Genomic DNA, 23,716 nt, shown 5'->3' on the forward strand with positions numbered 1-23,716 from the left:
AAATGAAGTCACCTGTTAAGGCTATAGTGCATTTTAGCTTCATCCTGAAATACTTTTTTGTGAAAAGTGTATTATATTTCACTTATTAAGCCATCAGATCAATTAAAATTATGATTATTATTATTTTTGTCCAAGCTAATCATTTTGTGACCTACTTCAGAAGTCAATATAGTCAAATCTCAGTCTATATTTTTACTAGTTCCAATGTCTTCCGTATAGGATTGCGTCTCAGCCAATTAGAACGTCGCATTGGATAATTGACATCGTGACACCGCCCCCTGACTACCTGTAATCCAATCCCAGACGCCGTCACAGGTAAAACCGGCCTCGATTTCTCAGCAATGCCCCCCCTCCAAAAAAAGCGAGTCGAGCCGACAAAACCCGTTCTGCTCCGTCTGGGACACCTTGTTTGTTGCCGCTGCCCTCATCCAAACGTTTCGTGGAGGAGTTTTTCCACGTTTAAAGAAGACGGATCGGATTTTCAGTCCCAACTAGAAAGTCCTGTTCGACCGACCGAGATGTCACAGGAGCATGACAAGTAAGTTGTTGCTGGACTCGCCACTTTTCTAGCCCTCACAACAAACAGCCTCATGCTGTAACACAAAAAGATACACTTTATTCCTACTTTTCTGGACTTTTACGTGTGTTTTTTTCCCTTCTTTGTGGAGTGGATGGAGTTTAAACGATGGTTTTTGGCTTACTCACGTGTATCACCTGTTGCCGCTTGTTTGATACATGTCCATTTTTTAAGCTGTCCACTGAACGCATCATTACTGGAAATATCGCTATAGGATTATTCTCTCTGCTCTAGTTGTTACTGCATGATACATTTATTCTGGGAATGTTATACTGTCACTCTTGTACTTCACCTGTCATGCTGGAGCCTGCACAGGTGAATCAACACCTGTCGTGAGAACACAGGCGCCTGTTAGAATAATCATCATAATAAAAAAAAAGACTGTCCCGAGAGGGTGATGGGTTTTTTGTGTTATTTTCATTTTGGGATGTTTGATTTTGCCCTGAGCGCTAACAGTTGGGAGTCTTATGTGTTTAGTCCTAATGATGTTTGTTCAGGAATAAACAGCAGAGAGGTGATGTCAGTTAGATGGTGTCGTTTTAGGTCCTTTTGTAAAGTTATAGCTTTGCTTTGCTGGGTGGAAAAAAAAAATATGTGTGTTTTCGTCCATGCTTGGGTCATAATTTTTTTTTACCCTTTTTTGTTTTGAGGGCAATGAGAGGAGACTTTTGAGGGGAATGAAATTGTACACCTGCTAGGCGTTGGCTCTTGTATAACAATGTAAGCAAGCATGGGGGCCGTTTGAGGATTTTAGTTGATTTTTCAGACAATTTTTTTGCAAAAATGAAGCCTTAAAATCCAATAAAATTATAAAATATCCCAAAGAGACAAAACTCATTGTTTTCTAAATGGATTTGTTTTCCTTAGGTGTTTTATTGCACCCAAATCCACCTTCTTATCAGGTTGCGGTTTTAGAAAAGGCACAATTAGATCTAAGGTTACTAATTATCACTTTGCATTGATCATTGAGAGTGGAAAAGACTGCATTTGTTGTAGATACTCTGCATAGAAACTGAGCCACATTATCATTTGTTGTGGGTGTTGTCAAAGGTCAAGACACAAAGTAGAACCACGGTTCCTGAAATGGCTCAAATATATCACATATTGACTTAATATTGTACATAAACATGATTTTCTTACAATGTAAATAATTTGAAGCTAAATAAAAATGACTTTTGGGTTCCAACCAGAAGTTTGGAACCCTGCATTTGAAGATAGATAATGTTAAGCACCAAAGCCTCATCATTAAAGTTAACATAAGCAAATATATGCTATGCAAACAGGCCAATTCAAATAGTGAAAAGTCCAATATTTTCTTACATGTTGATGGCTGTTTTATTTCCAATTCCAATTCAAATAACATGAAGTTCAGAGCTTAGAGGCTCACAGTGATGACACAACAAGCCTTAAAGAGTTTGAAACTCCATTTGAATATTTAGTGATGCGACTAGTGTGGTGGTGGTGTTTACAAAGCAGCAGAGGCAGACCAGGACAATACAAAAAAAAAAAATGCTGGCTCATGGAAACGTATTTTCACCAAAATGCGTTGTCTTATAAAAGCGAGGTAAGAATGTGGCCGGGTCAGACACGTCACCCGGTGGTTGACTTCTGGACCAATGAGGAAGTGGCGGCGCTCGAGTTGTCACACTGGACAAGCCTGTAGAGCATCTTTTCTCAAGAAGCATCGACCGTTTCGCGACCGAGATTTGTTGCACAATCACAGGAGAGCCTGAACAACTGGTCCTGCGGATAAAGTCATTCTCTTTCTTGTGTGTCTGTTTAGAGACAAGGTCGTGATTTCTAATCTCGATTGAACCCTAAAAAAAAGTTTATTTTGTTGTCTATTATTGCAACATTTATTTACCTACACAAAAAAGGTGATTTAAAGTGCATGAGAAAGTGGAACCATATGGTCATTTATTAATAAGTACATTGTACAACACAGCAGCAACAGAACCAATGTTGGAATATTGGTAAACAGACTGTTCAGCCATCATTAATACTGCCGATGAGTTCCATAGAAAGGGACGCTCATGAGTTTTACATACCAACATTTTAATGTGCACGTAGAGGTAGATAAATCTGCTGGATGCTGACCACTCCTGGTGGAAAAAAATGCTGCTGCTGCCATCTTGTGAAATTAATGAAAACAGCTACCGCTATTAATGCTAATGTTTGTTTTTTTTTACCCAGAACTTATTCAAGACTCTAGAGTAGCCATCACCAAAATGGCGGACCTCAGTTGGATCCAGACCCAATGAAGGCCATTTACGGACCCGTGCCCAATTGAAATGAATAGGAAATATAATAATATATAATCATTGTAGTGTCAGCAGTGTCCGGGTGCAATTATTTCAGTTATTTAAAAGTGAACGACAGACCAAAAATGTTCATTCCTCCAGAATCCAGTGCCAAACCGTTGTGTCTCATGGTCTCTGAAACTGTAGCAATGTGCCAATGAAAGTATATTAATTTGCATGCTGAGTACGACACATCCAGAGATGTTGGCAGGTCTGCACTCATATTGAAAGTCCTCACTGCCTCACACCCCACTGACAGTTTACCACAGCCTCACAGGGGGTATAAACTGACTGTACTCAATTTTAATCGATGACCCTTGTCCTCAATTGCCTGGTAAGATGATTCGTTTTTGTAGACTGCGGTCATTATTAAGCATTCAGGCTGCATTTTTCTGAATGCCCAATACAGCACTGGCATTAAAATGGGAGTTCATAATGTTCAGAAAGAGATACTCCCCTTTAAAAACAACAATGAATCCATGGTCATTAATTTTATATACGGTTCTTATACATTTTTGTCTTTTATTCTACAGCAAGCGTGCCGTCCTGGTCTTGCAGAACGACCCCAACTATGGTGGCCAACGTCGCTCTTTCACCACAGAGGATGAAGCTTGGAAATCATTCCTGGAGAACCCCCTGACGGCAGCCACAAAGGCCATGATGAGCATCAACGGGGACGAAGACAGCGCTGCCGCTCTCGGCCTGCTATACGACTACTACAAGGTATATCATTGGGCTGCAGCTCTAAGACTGAATAGATTGAATAGATAAATCCTCAAGGTACTGTGCAAAAGCCATGAGTCCATGACGAATTAATGATTGATACAATTTGACAAGTTTTTTGCTATGCTGATTTACATGTTAAATAGGCAATATGGCTGATACGGCTCACGCATTGGTAGCGTACAAGAGTGCAACTTTATGGGCTAGATGACACAATCACTGTGGACTCAAGCTCAATCAAGAGTGCAGAACTAGGGGGGAGCACTTTAGGCTTTACCTAAGCAACATGCAAGAGTGTCTCGCAACATCTGTGAGGCAGACAGTGCGTACGATGTGGCATGTAACTGAAGACAGCAGCTCGATGTGATGTGGTCAGATGTTCAGCGGCTGTGTTTACCTTCCTATACAGGTGCCCAGGGAAAAAAGAACAATACCCCAGAACAAGCCAGATGCTTTGGTCTCTGATGTGGATCCCAACAAAAGGTAATGGTCATAATGTGCAAACGGCAGTGGGCTACCAAGTGTGCAGCATCCTCAGCTCATCCATCGCTAATTTATCCTATTATGCAGTTTTCAACTGCATATTTAAGCTAAATTTCTATGTATTTTTGCTTAAATTAAGCATTTTCAAGCATAAAAATTGCTAAATGAACTAATTGTCCCAGGTTGTTCAGGAATGTAGGTGAGACATACAAGCACCAGACTTGATCAGTGGAACAATAAACTATTAATGATCTTACAATAGGCAAAATAATCCATAAACAGATTACTAGTGTGACTGTAAATCACGCCAAGCTAATTTATTGGGTAATACAAGTGTAAAGGTGACTATAGGGGTGTTACTTTAAGTCTAGAGGGCTCTGATAACGTAAAAAAAAACTATTTGGAAGATTGTAAACAGGTTTTCTATGCTATATTTTCTATGCTAAATATTCTACACTACACTAATATATTCTCACATCCAAAGTCCCCTTAAAAAAAGGGGAATATGCAAACTCCACACAGAGATATTTTTGTTTAAATTAAGGTAATCTTATGGTTCCTTTTTTCATACCATATAGCTAGTAGCAGGGCTGTAGTCAGGAATTCTGGGTCCCAAGGGAAAAAAAATCACTTTGTCCCTCTCCTTTATTCATTAATTAAAAAAATTATAAGTAATTACTTGTGTTTTGGGTCCCCTGGTAGTCAAGGTCCTTTTCCACTTTATATGGCACCCCTGGCCAATAACACTCATCATAAATAAATTGAAAAATGTATCAATAATCCATGAGATCAGCATCGTCCGATTTCAGTCCCAGATGATGGGTAGTGAAATCAGATGGAACACATTGTAGAACTTATTGTAGATCCAGTACATCCGGTCGAGATCCAATTCAATAGTGTTTCTCACCATCTTTATCAAATTGCTGCCACTCGCAACTCTCTGTGGCCCCATGGTGGGTTATTTGGCAGCCATATTCAAGAAAAAAATGCACAGACTACATTGTTAACATGCAATATTGTATACTGTATATGAAAAAGCTCAATTTAAGTATTTGCATGATTCTTTTTGCAGACACCAGCTTCAGGGGGGACATCAAATCCCTTCCCTCCCAGAGACGAGCATGGAGAACAGGATCCAGGTCCTGAAGGGGCCCTTCAATATTCTCCAGCTGGCCCAGGACAAGAGAACCCAGTTCCCATCACCAGGTAGGTCCCCTCATATCAGTTTCTCATCATCCACCCAGACACCATCGGCATCTCATGCATGTTTGTTTTTTCATCAGACACAACCGTCACAGTGTCCATCGCCGCCCTGCAGAACTACCCATCCGTCAAGACGGAGGTGCCCATTCACGGTTTGAGCGTGCCCAACAGTTGTGCCGAAGCTGACAACCACGTGGGCGTCTTCGACCGCCCTCAGCTCGGCCACAATTCAGTCCAGTTCAGCCCCACCACACAATCCCGCACGCCGCCTGACTCCACCTTCTCTGAGAGTTTCAAGGACAGTTCCCAGGAGGTGAGTGTTTCTATCTCATGCCTTCGTCTTACAGAATCCCGTTATTGGGCTCCTTGGAAAAAAAAAACACCAAACCTCCTCTCTTTACTGCTCTCAGATCAAACAATAGCGCTTCTACCTGATCCCGTGGTGGAGCCAACGGTGGGCTCAACCTCCCTTGGTTTTATTTGAACAGGCCAAAATAGCGGCCAGCATGTTATTATGTCATTGTCTCAGCTACACAATAAAGTGCTGTGCTGTTCCCCGACAATGGCCAAAGCCTCTATCCTCTTTCTCTTTTTTAACCTGGAGGGGATTTACCGCAGAAAAGAGTAACCTAACAAAACCGCATTGGGGGAGGTCAGCGGGGTAACATGGAGACGTTTGTGCTCAAAGAAATGAGGATAAAGGAAGTCAATTAATTCTACCTCACAAAGACTCTGACAGGAAGAAGAAATCCCACAATTCTACCCTTATTCTCCTTTTAATATACCCTAAATATAACTTTTTTGATGTTTAGGCCCGATTTTTCCAGTGCAGAGTGCCCATTAAATATTAACACTGTATAGATTTAATTGATCTTATTAATTTGTTTTCAATAATAAATCAAATCCACTTACAGTTTAACAAGCTGACAAGTTAAAACCTTCCTCCATTTATAAAGCCGTACTTGATGAAGTCAGGATTTTACTTGGTGAGAACTGGCACCACTTTTGTCTTAATTTTTCCGTTTCAAAAAGGTATCCATTGCAATTTGTAGTTAAATGTCTTCTTCTGATCTTTTGTCTTTTGTGATTGTTAAACAACTGACACACATTACTGCCACCACCTGTTCGGAAGCTGCACTATAACTGAGCGTCTAATGCAGGGGTCTCAAACTCAATTTACCTGGGGGCCACTGGAGCTAGGGTCTGGGCAAGGCTGGGCCGCATCATGTTTTCCAAAAAAAACAAACAACGCATTTATTAAAAACAGAAAAATATACAAACTTTTTCAGTGCTTTGGTTCCGATTTTCTGCAAGAAAAGCTCTGATAAAACATTCCACTGTTCTCAAATATCTTAATTTTTATTTTTCTGCACAAAATAAGAGGAAAAATAAATAAACAAATCAAGAATAAAGAAAATCAATCAATCAGTAATAAATAAATATAATAATAATAATAAAACAGCAAATAATAAAAACTTAAGATACCACATATAGTTGGTGGGTACAGAAATGATTTTTTTCAGATTAAAATTAACAAAGCATTATTAGAGCCCTGTAGACATGACAAAACACGACTATAGTCACATTTATACTCTTTTTATTTACAACATATTGCGCAACTGCAGGGTCTTGAGACACATGCTAACTGGCAAACTAGAGAGCTAGCGACCTAAACGGTAGCCTTCAAGTTATTTCCTTTAAACTTAAATAGCCAAAAACTTACCACTTCCACACGGATAGGGAGGATAACTATTAACAGTTATTTAACCTTTAACATGAACATTAATCAAACGTATTAATTTTTTCTGGGTACATGATACCATACAGCATCCATATCAAACTTGCGCGGGTCGCACTAACATTAAACTTTCATATCAAGGCGGGGGCCACATTTGGCCCACGGGCCGCGTGTTTGAGACCCCTGGTCTAATGGATAACATACAGTAGCATAGCGGCTAGCCTATGTCTGGTGTCTTCAGTTGATAACCTGCTATGCAGTCCACGGCTCTTGTGGCCCAGTGGTGCAAAACTTAAATTTTTTTTGCTGCCCTATAGGTGGCGCTTGAGGCCCAAGTTTGGTCCGCTGCCCCATGGTTAAAAGAATCACTGGGACAAATAATACAAGAGTTTAACTTTTTGAATTGACCTATAGAAATAAATGAACATTTCAAAGATATTAAAATCTATTAAGATGTACATGTATACCTATCTATCTATATCTGTGTATTGGAATCCATGAGAAAAATTCAAAACATGGCATTTGCCGATTTGCCTATATTTCTTTAATATAGTTGACTATAATCCTGTCATGTATTGTGTCTTTCATAGAAGAACCCTTGGTTTGACTATTCCAAATACTATACATGTGTTGCAGGTCTTTTCCTTCCCAGGGGATCTCCAGTTACGTATGGCCTCCATGACGCCTGAGGACTACACTCAGTTTGACACGGTGCCGGGGTAAGTCGCCACCACAGTGCAGAATGGCCTCCTTTCTTTCCTCCACTGTGGGACGGACGACAGCGTACACTGATTTTTGCGATTGTCTACTAAGGGCATATTCTTCATGTTGTACTGTATTGTAGGAATAATTTCGAGTATACCCTCGAGGCGTCCAAATCTCTGCGTCAGAAGACTGGCGACGGGACCATGACATATCTAAACAAGGGACAGTTCTACCCCATCACCTTACGGGAGATTGACAACAAAGGCCTGCAGCAACCCATCACCAAAGTCAGGGTGAGAAGCGGTTCATCACAATACCATCATCAGCAGTAGCTGTATTTTTTTTCAAGCTCTTAAATGGAGGATGTACTGTACTTCTTCACAGAGCGTCGTGATGGTCGTATTTGGGGAGGAGAAGTGCAGAGACGATCAGTTGAAACACTGGAAGTATTGGCACTCCAGACAACACACTGCCAAACAGAGGTGTCTTGACATTGGTGGGTTGAACTTTGACTTTGGGTAGACCATACGAAGACGATAATGTGCACGACCACGACATTAGATGCACATGCAACATTTGCATCAAAAACTCTTACTGTCTGTCATCTACAGCCGACTACAAGGAGAGCTTCAACACCATTGGCAACATCGAAGAGATTTCCTACAACGCCATTTCCTTCACTTGGGACACAAACGAGGAGGCCAAAGTAAGACGACAAACATTCTAAAAATGATCAAGATTTTATGTTAATTTTGTGCATTTTTATATTTATTTTTCAATGTATTGATTCTTTAATGTATTTTATCCGCTGGTGTGTGGATGTGTGTGTATATATATATATATATATATGAGCAACAGACTACCTTATAATTGCCTTCAGGATTAATAAAGCACTACTTAACCCAACCTAAACTGATATGATTGAAAAAGAAAATAGAAAAAAAAGTTTAAAAAAAAAGTAAAAGAAGAAATAACAGACAAAAAATATTTTAAGAAAGAAAATTAAATAAATAAAAGTGACACATGCATGAGTGGTGATCATTTTTAAAGCAGGAAAAAGAAAACAAAATAAATAAATTGTGAACAATAAATTAACATTGTGGGCTTCACGGGAGACAAGTGGTTACCGCGCAGGCCTCACAGCTTGGAGACCCGAGTTCGATTCCACCCTCGGCCATCTCTGTGTGGAGTTTGCATGTTCTCCCCGTGCATGTGTGGGTTTTTCCCAGGTACTTCGGTTTCTTCCCACATTCCAAAAACATGCTAGGTTAATTGGCGACTCCAAATTGTCCATAGGTATGAATGTGAGTGTGTATGGTTGTTTGTCCAGTCCAGGGTGTACCCCGCCTCTCGCCCCAAGACAGCTGGGATAGGCTCCAGCGACCCTGCGACCCTCGTGAGGATAAGCGGTAGAATATGAATGAATGAATGAAAATTAACATTGTAATGACATAGTCCGATAACACATTGTCAAAACAGTAACTTTTCCTAAATGGTACACTGTTGCCTGATGTAAATCTTCCATATTAACACAGACAGAATATAAAGTACTGAATGGGGAAACTAGGTGGTGCTTTTTCAAGGGAATTATAATGATAATAACTCGTCTCTTCAGTTCTCCTTTGCTGTGGCTCAGTTTGGAGGGAAGATGAATGATATAATTGGGCCTCTAAGGAGCCTTGCAGCCTATTGCTAATGAGTGAAGTCAACTGCACAAACATGCCTCACACACGCACATAGACCAGGATGTGAATTGAACCATCTCATGACTCCAGGCGTGTGTCCATAGGATGTTCATCCTTGTGTGTGTGCGTGTTTGTTTGTGGTTTTGTCAGCACTGCTCTACTAGCTTGTTTGCTGAAGATGATGCTTGCGTGTGTGTGTGTGTGTGTCAAGTTTTGCCCTGCAGAATTAATGTATGAACACACGCTTTGTGTAATGTTTACCTGACATATAGCTGGGTTCAAAATGTAAAAACTACCATCTGATCCATGTTTTAAATTGAATTCATTTTACTATGTCATCACAAAGTAAGCTATGTTGACAGTGCAAGCATCAATAGACAACTACAACACAGAGCAAACCTCCATCAAGGCTTAACCTCCATATTCCGAGATACCCAACTCTTGCATATGCACACATTATGCATTGATAGTCATGCATTATTGGTTTACAAATGATGAGTTATCATAATTGTTAAAAACAAGCACTTTGAGGACAACTTTATCCTGCAGTAGGAAATACAGTTGTCATATGTTGACGACATGTGACCACTAGAGGGAGGCACAGAACGCTAAACAGGACGAGGCGCTGCCTTTTTCAACCGTAACATTCCTGTTTTAAAGGGCAGCAGTTGTATAATATTTAAAATTAAATATAAAAATATACTTTATAAAAATATGTTGTGTATTAAAATACAAATATTTGTATATCAATACAATATATATTGATAATTATGGCATATTTTTATATTATACTGTACCAGGATTTTTTATTAGAAAATATTACTGTACATTCATTAATTCATTTTCTACCGCTTATCCTCATGAGGGTCGCGGAGGTGCTGGAGCCTATCCCAGCTGTCTTCGGGCGAGAGGCGGGGTACACCCTGGACTGGTCGCCAGCCAATCACAGGGCACATATAGACAAACAACCATTCACACTCACATTCATACCTATGGACAATTTGGAGTCGTCAATTAACCTAGCATGTTTTTGGAATGTGGGAGGAAACCGGAGTACCCGGAGAAAACCCACACATGCACGAGGAGAACATGCAAACTCTACACAGAGATGCCCAAGGGTGGAATCAAACTCGATTCTCCTAGCTGTGTGGCCTGCATGCTAACCACTCACCCACCGTATACATATTTTTTAAAATGTACTTCAATAGTTTTATTTTTCAGGTGGCTTTTACATTTTTGTTCGCATTTTTCATGGTATATTATAAGAGTCAAGGGTTTGGATGCTGTTTAATTAAAAAGTGTGTCCAACCATATTTGTCTCGAGTCCAATAATTAGTTTTTTGTCATGACAAATCACTGAATTTCCTCCCAATCAATCCCTCTAATGGATCTTCTGGTCCCTCCTGCAGATCTTCATCTCAGTCAACTGCCTGAGCACGGACTTCTCTTCTCAGAAGGGAGTGAAAGGCCTGCCTCTCAACCTGCAGATTGACACATACAGCTACAATAACCGCAGCAACAAGCCCATCCACCGGGCATACTGCCAGATTAAGGTGTTCTGTGACAAAGGAGCCGAGAGAAAGATCCGAGATGAGGAGAGGAAGCAGTCCCGCCGAAAAGGCAAGGTGGCTGACCTCAACCCTGGCCTCTCCTGTGAGTGGTGCCCTATCTAAAAACTTTAATAGGGTAATCAAATTGGTGCCATAAATGTATTTTGTGACGTAAGATCTTCCCTTTACGTCTCCTGCCAATTCACAGTCGCCGATGTCAAAGTGCCCATCCTGCAGAAACGCAATGACGTGACCATCTTCAAGATGATGACTGACATTGAGACCCAACCTGTCCTTTTCATTCCTGACATTCACTTCTCCACCTTCCAACGTCATGTGAGTTGCCACACACACACACATATGCACCTTCAGGCCATAAAAAACACGCATCCTCCCACTCATGGACCAACCGGGTCACACTGACCTGCTCGCTCACTAGCGGGAACAGACAGTTCTGCTTTGGTGCTCTGATAGGAGCTTCTGATTACTGATGGTTATCATTCACCATGCTCACTGTGACCTGGGCACCTCATTTGCTCACAGAAATAGAGGTAGTGTTGTCCACAAAGATGGCTGAAGTGAAAGATGACATCATATGTCATTACATACATGCAAGTACACCGAACTCAGCTTTTCATTTAATGTTCAGTAGCTGACGTCCTGTTCAGTATGGACTCTGACCAGGTTCATATCACATGCAGGTGTACGTGTGTGCATACTTCATATACTGTAGATACAGTGAACACACACATGATAAAATGGCAGGATTTGCCTCATGTAAAAATGAACAGGATAAGCTAGTTCCTCGTGTAGTCACCTGAAAAAGAATATTGTGCTTAAAAACACCCACTGTCTTTTTGGGTCAGAGTCTATCAGCAAAGTATATCTTGACTTACTCCGCCTAGCAGGAGTGCTCCAAATGTGTCAGATTGCAAAGGTCTCCCATCCAGTCATTGGATTTAGGTCTGGTTTTGTACATGTCAATAAAAGTAATGTGTTCATTGGTGAAAGCGGGGGAAAAAACCAAGTAAGTTTTCCTCAGACTTCATGTTTTGTATATTTTAATAAAGAAACAAATCTGTAAAAACATCTATATTAAAAAAAATAAACAAAACACTACAATAAATACAGTAGCAACTACTTGTAATGTTTTTTTGCATCCACTCTTTAAATTGCCACTGTTTACCCACTCTCCACCCTCGGCCATCTCTGTGTGGAGTTTGCATGTTCTCCCCGTGCATGCGTGGGTTTTCTCCGGGTACTCCGGTTTCCTCCCACATTCCAAAAACATGCTAGGTTAATTGGCGACTCCAAATTGTCCATAGGTATGAATGTGAGTGTGAATGGTTGTTTGTCTATATGTGCCCTGTGATTGGCTGGCCACCAGTCCAGGGTGTACCCCGCCTCTCGCCCGAAGACAGCTGGGATAGGCTCCAGCATCCCCCGCGACCCTCGTGAGGAAAAGCGGTAGAAAATGAATGAATGAATGAATGTTTACACACTCATCCTCGCCCCCTTCAGGCCATCCCATGCACTTAAAATGGATTTAGGCCTGGGCTCTGGCTCGTGGACCATTCAGAAATAAAGCAGAGAACAAAGAAAAGGCCACAACCCTCTATATCGATTGATTGTGTCGAGCCAAAACGGGTTTGTTATTTTACCCTCCGACCCACACATAACATTTACTTTGCAACATCGGGAGGTTATTTTTGGTGTTGCCGCTGACATTGAACCTGGCTCCAACTCTGTGCGCCGCTATCACTTTTCTGATAAACCCTTTAGTTGACTGGGTTCTTCATGCCCAGAATAGAGTCCTATAAACAGCAGCATCTGCAGTCAATAAAGTGGAAGACTTTGAGGGAGGGAAAAGGAAACATTGTTCTTCCATTCATGAATAAAGCAATCAGATGTGGCTTCCCTCTGTGTTTAGAAGCTCAGTGGATTTCGGGACCTGGATCAGTTCACTAAAGTGGGTCAACCCTGTGTACTCGACTGCCCTGTTTTGCTAAACCTTGGAACTACATCTACTGCGATGCATCACTTCCCAGCATGCACCAATAATCATAGATGCGATTTAAGGTATGTTTAAGGTGCCTTCTGACTCTTTGTCCTTTTTGTGTGTTTTGCAGCCTTTTGCAGCAGAGGAAGGAGAAGACAGGTGAGATTTGACTTCACAGTGGCTCCCGGCCTCATGTGCTTTTCACTACATGTTTCCGAGGAAATACTTAAAAGCTTTTTCTCCCAAGCATGTGTTTGTTCTCGTGTGTTCTTTATTGCTTGTTAAATGGCTGTTAAGGGCTTGTAAGGAATGATTTATGTATTTGTGTGTCTGCCGCAGCTCTGGCATGAAGAGGTTACCCTTCAGCGAAGACGAGTTTGGGTCGCCACCTAACAAGATGGCCAGAGCGGAGGAACCTAAGAAAGGTTTGTAAATGCTGGGTTGAGTTTGAGGTAGGGAGTCTTTCAGGAAGAAAAAAGTTTGAAAGCAAGTGCACGTACATGTGAGCTTGCGCCGGTAGCCTGCTCTCAATTTCAACGGCGTAAACATACACACGTGCCAGAAGCCTTCACTCATTGGTTTCCAACTAAATACTGCTGTACACACACACACACACACACACACACACACACACACTTACACACACAAACTGGTGCCCTTTACCCTAGAATAGATCCTATTCAAACACAAACCTGCTTTGTACTTTTTTTTCTACTAGCGCAAATTGCTTCAAACAATCAAAATAGTGTGTAAAATGTCATCAGTTTGACTTTTTCATCCTGAAATTCCATTTTAAAGTAAAAGTACTACTATGTCAAATACCCCTCGAGTTGTATAAATCCTACACTTATTCTACTAATGTAGACCGCCATTTTATGTGAGACCACAGTCCAGCCAATATCAAAGGATTAATGTATATGTTTGGCTTTTTCTTTGGCCTTTTTTTGTGTGAAACGTATGCCAAAAGAAGGACATACACAAGTAGTAACGTGAAGTAAGCCTACAGTCACAAACTGATTCAACTTCAACTAACCAGTGCAGGAGTGGGGAAAAATAAATGAGACATTTTTGCAGGTTTTGCTTCACATCCTGAACTCCACTCCAGATGTTTTATACACTTCCGTTTCTTGAACTATTATTTCATGATTGAATTGTAAAAAGTACCTGCTGAAACCTTTTTAATAAGACACCTTTGACTTCTGCTCCTTTGATATTTGCATAATGACTTTCAGTTCTTGGATACCGTAAATGTTTGAGAGCAAATGCTAATTGGGCGTAACGTATGAACTGTGTGTCTAATGCTATGTAGCTACTTTGACAGATGACTGCTACACAGGTGATGTACACAACACATTGCCATATTGAATTGAATTGTGAATTATTGAACGAGATCAACTATTTTCATATATGAAAATATATTCATCATATCATATGGGAAATATTTAGAATAGTAGTTACCGGTTAGATTTTATATATATATATACGTATATATATATATATACGTATATATATATATATATATATATATATATATATATGTGTGTGTTGGCAGTTTTATAGTAAGAGATCATGTTGAAAAAGTATATGCACACCTGATACACATATATTTACAGTAGGAGGTAGATCTTTGGGACATGGTCATTTTAAAAGTAGCTTGCAAGAGGTAAAAGTGTGAGCATCCCTGCCGTATACTGTATGTAGTCATCACTTCCTCAATGTCATTACAAGAACGTGAGATGCATTCAGGGACACTCCAAACATCACAACACAACAGCGTTGGCCAGGAGAAACCACCTGCTCTCGCCAGGAAAGGTGCATTAATGTCGGATACTGCCTGCACTCAGTAAACGCAGACCTACGATACCACTGTTTGAGTTCATACACGGTAAGGCAGGAGTCTCTGTCACATTTATACTTTTTTTATTTACAACATATTGCGCAACTGCAGGGTCTTGAGACACATGCTGACTCGCAAACTAGAGAGCTAGCGACCTAAATGGTAGCCTTCAAGTTATTTCCTTTACACTTAAATAGCCAGAAACTTAACACTTCCACACGGATAGGGAGGATAACTATTAACAGTTATTTAACCTTTAACATGAACATTAATCAAACGTAATAATTTTTTCTGGGTACATGATACCATACAGCATCCATGTCAAACTTAAACTTTCTTATCAAGGCGGGGGCCTCAAAGTAGTGTCCTGCGGGCCACAATTGGCCCACGGGCCGCGTGTTTGAGACCCCTGATCTAGAAGGTTTTCTGAGTGGGTTATTGTGTGTAGGTGCTCTAGGAGTCCACAACTCAATACAAAGGGTCGAAAAATGACGCCTTTGAAGTGAGGTGTGTTGTATTTACTTTAAGCTAGCATGATCATTTACTTTTTAATGATAGTCTTGTTATGGTTTATGTATTTGTTTCAAATTTTTAACAAATCGGAAGGTCGACCAGAATACGAATTGTGTTTGTCTTTAAAAGTCAGTATGAGCAAGACTGCTTGTTTACATCACTGATTTCAAGAAAAACAGGAATGGGCTGCATGCTATTTTGCTTACGCCTAATTTGTTTTGAACTTTAACCTTTTTTTTTTATATGTTACCTCTTCATCTTATCATGCGGGTACATTCACCCACAGTTAAGTCAATATTTTACAGATGCTTTTCACTTTTTCTCCAAATAATCAATTGATTAAAATGAATCGAGGGTTATTTTCCACGCAAACATTGTGTGTTTGACAAGACTTCATAGAGCAGCAGTTCAACCCGTCTGCCTGCCAGAGGTGATTATGTTGTTGTCTAACAAAGCTGTCAATCATTTGCAGCGCCGCCTGTTAAAATTACACAAAACACATTTATTACATGGCGACATGGCGGCTCCAGACTGTAATGAGTGAAACCAAACTTTTTCCCCCTCCAACAGCACTGGAATGACTCATAGAAGTGCACACTATTTGCACCTTTATATAGAACCTCCTGACGGACAATGGGCAGCGCTGAGATGCCTAAAATATCACAACTTCCAACAAGAATAAATACAAGAAAATGTATTTAGAAGAGAATAAGTGCAGCAAATGAGATTGATTGTCGGTCTACCCTTGAGTTTCTTTGTGTGTTTGCAGTCATGTATGATGATTACAGTGTGCGTCTGGGCTCTGAGTCAGAGTCATCCTTTGTTGATTAATGACCCTGCAATTTGGTATAGTTTGAGTGACGGAACACATGAGATGACGTAGATTTTGACATTTAACATGATTTGTAGACTTTAACCTTGGGTTCACCCTGGATGTTACCACTGATAACTAGTAAACTGACCACCTGTCAATCTGTTATGTATACAGATATGGACATAATTGAACATACTGAACGTGATACATTTTTGTGGGGGAAAAAGTCATGATATGATAGTATTTTTACTAAATAATTACATATATGGAAATCACTCATCATTGCCTCTCATATGACGTATCACTCGATGTGATTTGTAGAAACAGAGTTTTGACCCAGTGATCCCTGATCTTAGCACTAGAGGTGTGGACTCGAGTCAAATTTCTGATTATTTTGAACTCTACATTTGAATTTGAGCGATTCAGATTCCTCGTTTTGATTCTGGTTTAATAACAATTCTAGATTCTGATTCTTTTCAGTGGTAGGGTCCTAAAAGTTTAGAATTTCACACAGGGCTATTTTCAATATATGAATATCAAACCATTGAACTTGAACATAAACGTTATTGTAAAATGACATAAATTACATTGTAACAAGTGGATAGTGTGTGCTAATCTACCTGTTTCCATGCGTGTCTTCACCAGTCTTGCTGTACGTACGTAAGGAGACGGAGGAGGTGTTCGATGCTGTCATGCTGAAGAATCCCACACTAAAAGGCCTGGTGGACGCTGTAAGTGTGGAAAAAGATGCTTAGATGAACTCTAGAACCGTTATTACAGCAACTCAATGAGCCGTGATTGGTGTACTAACGTCCAAATGTGGGGGAAATTAAAATAATGTCATCCATTTTTGTTTTGTTTTTTCTTGCTCAGATTTCAGAGAAGTATGACTTGCCATTGGACAAGGTTGGAAAAGTCTATAAGAAGTGCAAGAAAGGGTGTGTATGAGTCATATCGGTTTCTTTACATCACGGCTGAATGAACAAACCTGACTTTCTGGTACTTTTGTTTGTCATACCTTCTGTCACGTCATCTTGCTCATTGACCCATAGCTTGAGATGCAAGGTAGTTGAGACTGACTCAACAGCGCCTCTACTGGTTACAGCCAAGTGGTGCATTGCATGTGACCTCAATTGCTTCCTCACACACAACTAATGGACAGTCAGTTCCACACATTTGATGGATAAATTCATCATGATGTTGTAGTTGTAGTGATGAACAAATGCACCGCATCATACTAATTTAATTTTTTTTTTAACTATCAGTTTTTAATCTTATTATGGATACAGTAATTCCTCATTGAATTCAAAACCCGATTGTGACAAGTGAATTTATGTGAGGTAGAATTCCTTATTTAAATTTTTTGTATTTAGAGCCTAGAAAACTTCTAAATATGTTTTTTTTTTAACATTTAGAGCCCTCTATACATGAAATAACACCCCCATAGTCATCTTTACACTTTCATTCATTCATTCATTCATTTCTACCACTTATCCTCATGAGGGTCGCGGGGGTGCTGGAGCCTATCCCAGCTGTCTTCGGGCGAGAGGCGGGGTACACCCTGGACTGGTCGCCAGCCAATCACAGGGCACATATAGACAAACAACCATTCACACTCACATTCATACCTATGGACAATTTGGAGACACTAATTAAGCTAGCATGTTTTTGGAATGTGGGAGGAAACCGGAATATCCGGAGAAGACCCACGCATGCACGGGGAGAACATGCAAACTCCACACAGAGAAGGCCGAGGGTGGAATTGAACTCGGGTCTGCTAGATGTGAGGCCTGCACACTAATCACTCGGCGGCCGACAAATCTAAACGCACACACGGGTTTGTTTGTGCCATAAAACAAACCAGAAAGAAAATTAATTCATATTTGTTATGCATTTCACGTTTTCTACTAATTTTGTTGTAAATGCATCATCGCCAATTATGCAAATTCAACAGTTATGTCCACCACCATGGGTGTCGACCACCATTAGCAACCAAAATGTGCCATATGTAACCCACGGGTCATACTTTGCCCAACCCAGACACACTGTATGACACATACACAAAGATATTACATATATTTGAAGAAAAACCTGCATCTTAGTTTTGTGACTTTGCTGTTGCTGCTCATTTTATATATTATATGTATCTCATAAAATGACTTTTTTATTGTTAGATTACCTTTTTTTCTCCTTAATATTTTGAATATAGTCTTTATTACTGCTGATGTTTTAAATTTTTGCTGTTTTTATTTATTTTTTGTTTGACAGGATCCTGGTGCACATGGATGACAATATCATCAAGCACTACTCCAATGAAGACACCTTCCAGATCTCCATGGAGGAGCTGGGCGGCATGTACAAGCTCACCCTCACTGAAATCTGATTGGACGACATGAGAGGAGGAGTAGGATGATGGAGGATAAACGGTTTACACTCTCCAGTGACTCTTGTATCATGTTGCGCTGTTACATATAAACGCGGTCTTTAAAAAAAGGAAAACAAAAAAGCCATATAGCTCTTAAGGTGCCACATTTTGAATAAGCAAGGAAGGTTTGTTTTTTTTTCCCCTTTGTGATGAAACGTCAATTAATATTGTGTATTTTGTACAAAGCTTCTGTGTGCCTTGCTGCTATACCTCATTGTTTGCAACAGCAGCAGTGGAATATTATGAGGGGAAACATCTTATCTTATAATCATAGCACTGATGATTACGATCTGTTATGTTGAAGAGCTAGTGGAAAAAAAAGAGGGGAAAAGAATCCCCTAAATGTTGAGTGTATTAATACTAAAACAACATGGCAGTATTTAGAGTGTAAAATTACCAAGTAAGGTCGACATATGTAAATGTTCGTAATTTGCTATTTGTGAGATGACTTCAAATGTGAAAGCTAATTAAATGGCAGCCTCTTTAGTGCTTAAATTACATCTTCCTTATAGATGATTTTGCAAAAAAAGCGAAGTGATGCGATCTTGTGACACTGTTCCGGAAGTGCAATATGAATTTTGGTTTAAGAAACACCTTCAGGAAAAAAAAAAGTTGCCATAAAACATTTGATTAACTGATGAATGAGATATTGTATATATCCTTTTGCAAAACATGCTTTAAGGATCTTATGGTCATCTTTGTATTGCAGTACTTATTGTGTATATATTTATTAAGGGTTGTGGGTTTTTTGCATGATATATTTTAAGATGTCTTACTCCTAATATAATGTTTTTGTATGGATTTATTAATACATAAATGTCAAAGGACAAGAAATTTTTAATATTAAACTGAGGTTTCTCGTTTTTTTTGTACAGATTGTGCACAAAATGCTCAATAAAAGCTGTTGTGCTGTTTTCCTGCATTGAAATCATATCATTGTTTTAATAAAATGGAAGGCTGCACTTCTAAATGTGCAGCAGCAGATGTCTGGGCATAGGAAGTACAGGAAGCATGCATGTGTGGTGTTAAGAGGCTCTGTCAGGAACCTGGACGCTAACTTCCTGTGCTGGCCCTTTAAATATATATTTTTTAAAGCCTTGTTCAAGCTGTGCAGCAGATGAAACTGGAAGTGGAATTTGGCTCAGAAATGACATGCTAAAAATGTTGTTAATGAACAATGAAATAAATGGAGTATATAATGCTGTTTAGGGCTGTGAGTGGTTAGCATGCAGGCCTCACAGCTAGGAGACCTGAGTTCAATTCCACCCTCGATCATCTCTGTGTGGAGTTTGCATGTTCTCCCCGTGCATGCATGGATTTTCTCCGGGTACTCCGGCTTCCTCACACATTCCAAAAACATGTTAATTGGAGACTCCAAATTGTCCATAGGTATGAATGTGAGTGTGAATGGTCTTGTCTATATGTGCCCTGTGATTGGCTGGCGACCAGTCCAAGGTGTACCCTGCCTCATGAACTAAATTAGCAAAATATTACTCTGTATGTCTAATAAAAAAGATCCTCTACAGTATACCATATATATGTATAAAATAATATCTAAATATTTGATTATAATAATAAATATACAGTAATAAAGTGGTATTTCTTTTTATTAGGGGCCGGAGGATGACCTAGTGGTTACAATGTTGGCCATACAGTCAGGGGATCGGGAAGATCATATTTTTTATATATTCTATTTTATCTTGTTTAATATAGTAGATTTGTTGTTGATTCAATATGTAATATGAAATGCTGGAGCCTATCCCGGCTGACTTTGGGCGAGATTTAGCAAATTTAACATAAAATATTAAGTTTATCAAACAATTTTATTTTTAAAAAATATTATTTTGATTGTCTTTTTTATTCAAAAATCCAAAGTAATCCAACATAAACTCTAAAATAAAAAAAATTAAAATTAACAGTGCAACCTGTTGATATAAAAACATGTATATTTACACACATTCCTCACTGTAAATCACATTTGTTTGTTGCATTTGTGTTTTTTCCACCAGTGTGGGAGGGCTGTGTGAACAACAAGCATTAAAATGATCTAACGTCATAAGAAGGTGAGGTTGGTGTTGTTGTTGTGTCGGGTATCCATAGTACACCCAGGCAGCATGATAACACATGACAATGGTGACAGTCAAGTCAGAAGGAGCGGAGGAAAAGATGGACGCTCATTTAGTTAGAATTTAACCAAGCAGCCATGCCAAATGTTACCATACTGCCTTTTTTTTCTTTTAAAAATATATCCCTTTAGGGCGACACCATCTGCTCTCAGTCTTTGTTGTCACTCTCCATCTCGCTGTTTCTCTCTCTCTCTCTATCCACTAGCCAACTTTCCTCACATGTCCTCATTTCAACTCACACTTGCTGCCTTTGTGCTTAGAGAGCTGGCCAGGTTCTGTTTTTCATGTATTTTTTTTTCATTTATAAGGAAACCACGAGCAGTCTGGTTGATTTTTCTTCCTCTTGACAACACATCATATTCATCTACTATACATACAGTATGTATGTTCTCATATTTTGTCTCGTTGATGGCTGAAAAATGTTGCTGTATTACCCAAGTCCATTCTTTTTGCAGGGTGCAATGATTATACAAGATAAACCCTCAATGGTATTTAAAAACAGTAATTGGGTGCGCAGGTCTGAAACAGAGGGCTCACAGTGGATGAGTGGTTATTATGTTGGCCACACAGTCAGGAGATCTGGGTTCGAATCTCCGGGATTTTCTCCCACATTCCAAAAACATGCTAGGTTAATTGGTGACTCCAAATTATCCATAGGTATGAATGTGAGTGTGAATGGTTGTTTGTCTATATGTGCCCTGTGATTGGCTGGCGACCAGTTCAGGGTGTACCCCGCCTCTCGCCCTACGACAGCTGGGATAGGCTCCAGCACCCCCGCGACTCTCGTGAGTAAAAGCGGGAGAAAATGAAAGAATGAATGAATTGGGTGCGCAAGTCTGAAACAGAGGGCTCACAGTGGATGAGTGGTTATTATGTCGGCCACACAGTCACGAGATCTGGGTTCGAATCTCCGGGTACTTCAGTTTCCTCCCACATTCCAAAAACATGCTAGGTTAATTGGCGACTCCAAATTGTCCATAGGTATGAATGTGAGTGTGAATGGTTGTTTGTCTACATGTGCCCAATGATTGGCTGGTGACCAGTTCAGGGTGTACCCCGCCTCTCACCCGACGACAGCTGGGATAGGTTCCAGTTCCCCAGCAACCCTTGTGATGATAAGCGGTAGAAAATGAATATGAAGTCATTTCAAACCGTGCCCAATCGATACATCACTAATTTTTTGAGTGAGTGAGTCACTTTCCCCGAAACTCTCTCCAAGATAGGAAAAAGAAGAATCCTCACATTCTGGGTAATAATTAGCACAGTGTGTGTGTGCACACTTGATGACATAACAGAATCCTTTCATTGTTTCTGCTGTGCTTCACTGAAAATAACAATGATCACCTCCAGTAAGGCTCAGCGCAGTGAAAATAGACTCACTCACACCGACGCTGTTTGTTTTCAACGTGGAGGTGAATTATTTAACAATTCCACAGATTTCCGCAGCCCTTCAGAGGCATCATTAGGCACCACACATGCTCAGTATATGTGGTCTCCACTGGGCGCTCCAGCCACTAGGGAGTCTGACAAAACCCTGCCTGCTGCTCCTCCGTGTTGCCTGGACAACAGACAGCCAGCAAAGCAGCACTGCAATCAGTGTCTCCTAGCAGCAGATTGGCCTCATTGTCCCCTTCTGACCAATCAGGAGCCTGCTTTTGTGAAGGAATGTCATGTTGTTGCTCATGTGTGGGAGGACAGGGGCGGGGCTGAGCCTCCTGTGCTTCACACTGCAATGGTTGCATTCACAGCCCATGACAACAATGACGTCATCGCACCTGATAGCAATAAAATACATGATTTTGTTTCATGTATTTGGAAGGGAATTGGGAGCTATTGTATATGTAGTATAAGAAATGCACTGTCTTTGTTTACTTAATGTAATAAATATGTATAATCAATAGTAACCATGTAACATATTAACATTGGGCTTTCAAAGCTGGACAATAAGAGGACCTGAGCATTAATTTTGCTGGAGAGACTGCAATTGATCTTTCATTTCATGTAAATTTAAAAAAGTGCAGCTGCATTAACTAATAGCAAAATAAGGGAACGATAAAAACAGCAAAAAAAACATAGTGTAGCATATCAATGGGAATAATAATGACAAATAAGAATTTACCTGTTGCTCCTTTCACCCAGATGACAGCAACTGATAACGGTAGCGACACGTGGTCATGGTTTCGAGCGGCGTTCAAGATATCTAAATCGCCATCTGTGAATAAAAAAGTACACATGAAGAAACACCACAACAAACAAATCATGAATTTTACTCACTTTTCAATATTGTCAAGGGTAAAATAAGGTGATCATTGTTAATAGTCAGTTTAATAACAACAATAATAATATTCTGCTCTTCTATTCTCTTGTTTTGTTGCATTCAGTGTTGCAAAAAGCCAAAACATGCTTGTAAAATGACATGTGAACTATGTGACGTCTGTGTCAATATCCCACTTTTATTTGTGCTGCACTAAAGGTAGTGTTGCAGCTTTTTCACTTGAATTCTGTATGAAAGAGGATATTTGCAATTCATGCCACCCCGTACTTATAAAATGTAAAACTAATAATTAAAATTAACGTGTTCTTAAAGTAATAACTGCAGTTGGAAATGACGATAACGTTTGTCTTTAGCTGTCTGTCAACAGATCACTTCAGGAGCTGTTTGTGAAATAGGGCCCCATAGTGGTATATTTAACCCTGCTGGGGCAACTCCCCCCCACCACCCCCTTGACTCCTGGAGTTCCTGGACTGGGGAGGTGTGCATGCGGAGGCCCAGATAGGGCCCGTGTAACCTTTCCTCCAAATTCCCCGACTAAGTTGAAGCGGACTTCCCCGCTTAGACCACAAACAGGCTTGCAGGACTCTGGAGCGGGCTGCCTGTCATGTGTGCGTGCAAACACGTTTACCACCCCTAACCCCCCACCCCCGTTACTCTGCCTCTGCACTCTGTTGCTCCTCCTCCACCCCACCCTCTTCCCTGCAACGCTACACACACTGCCCTCATTGCTCCCTAAGGTCATGCTTACAGTATGGGAGACACA

At 40.2% G+C, this 23,716-nt stretch overlaps 1 protein-coding gene across 2 annotated transcripts; it reads left to right on the plus strand.

Annotated features, from left to right (window-relative positions):
• The first annotated feature begins 305 nt into the window (after nt 1-305).
• Nucleotides 306-19,466, plus strand: grhl1 (grainyhead-like transcription factor 1). Of its 2 annotated transcripts, XM_058091029.1 has the most exons (16): nt 312-538; nt 3,411-3,600; nt 4,010-4,083; nt 5,156-5,289; nt 5,367-5,599; nt 7,661-7,743; nt 7,869-8,022; nt 8,114-8,225; nt 8,341-8,435; nt 10,824-11,067; nt 11,173-11,300; nt 13,094-13,122; nt 13,303-13,388; nt 16,773-16,858; nt 17,001-17,065; nt 18,396-19,466. In XM_058091029.1, exons 1-16 carry the CDS (start codon nt 342-344, stop codon nt 18,508-18,510), a joined length of 2,025 nt encoding a protein of 674 aa, XP_057947012.1. In that variant the 5' UTR covers nt 312-341; the 3' UTR covers nt 18,511-19,466. The 2 variants fall into 2 exon arrangements, with proteins under 2 accessions (XP_057947013.1, XP_057947012.1); XM_058091030.1 differs by lacking the exons at nt 13,094-13,122; nt 13,303-13,388; nt 16,773-16,858; nt 17,001-17,065; nt 18,396-19,466 and adding an exon at nt 12,895-13,067 and having other exon boundaries at nt 306-538.
• Nucleotides 19,467-23,716: the final 4,250 nt, after the last annotated feature.

The sequence above is a fragment of the Doryrhamphus excisus genome, chromosome 13 (assembly GCF_030265055.1).
Source record: "Doryrhamphus excisus isolate RoL2022-K1 chromosome 13, RoL_Dexc_1.0, whole genome shotgun sequence".
In the NCBI taxonomy this organism is placed as follows: Eukaryota; Metazoa; Chordata; class Actinopteri; order Syngnathiformes; family Syngnathidae; genus Doryrhamphus; species Doryrhamphus excisus.

Coding starts and splice junctions, on each gene's coding strand:
- grhl1 (XM_058091029.1), top strand. CDS start 342: ATGCCCCCCCTCCAAAAAAAGCGAGTCGAGCCGACAAAACCCGTTCTG. Junction 5,600..7,660: donor TCAAGGACAGTTCCCAGGAG/GTGAGTGTTTCT, acceptor CATGTGTTGCAG/GTCTTTTCCTTCCCAGGGGA. Junction 16,859..17,000: donor TAAAAGGCCTGGTGGACGCT/GTAAGTGTGGAA, acceptor TTTCTTGCTCAG/ATTTCAGAGAAGTATGACTT.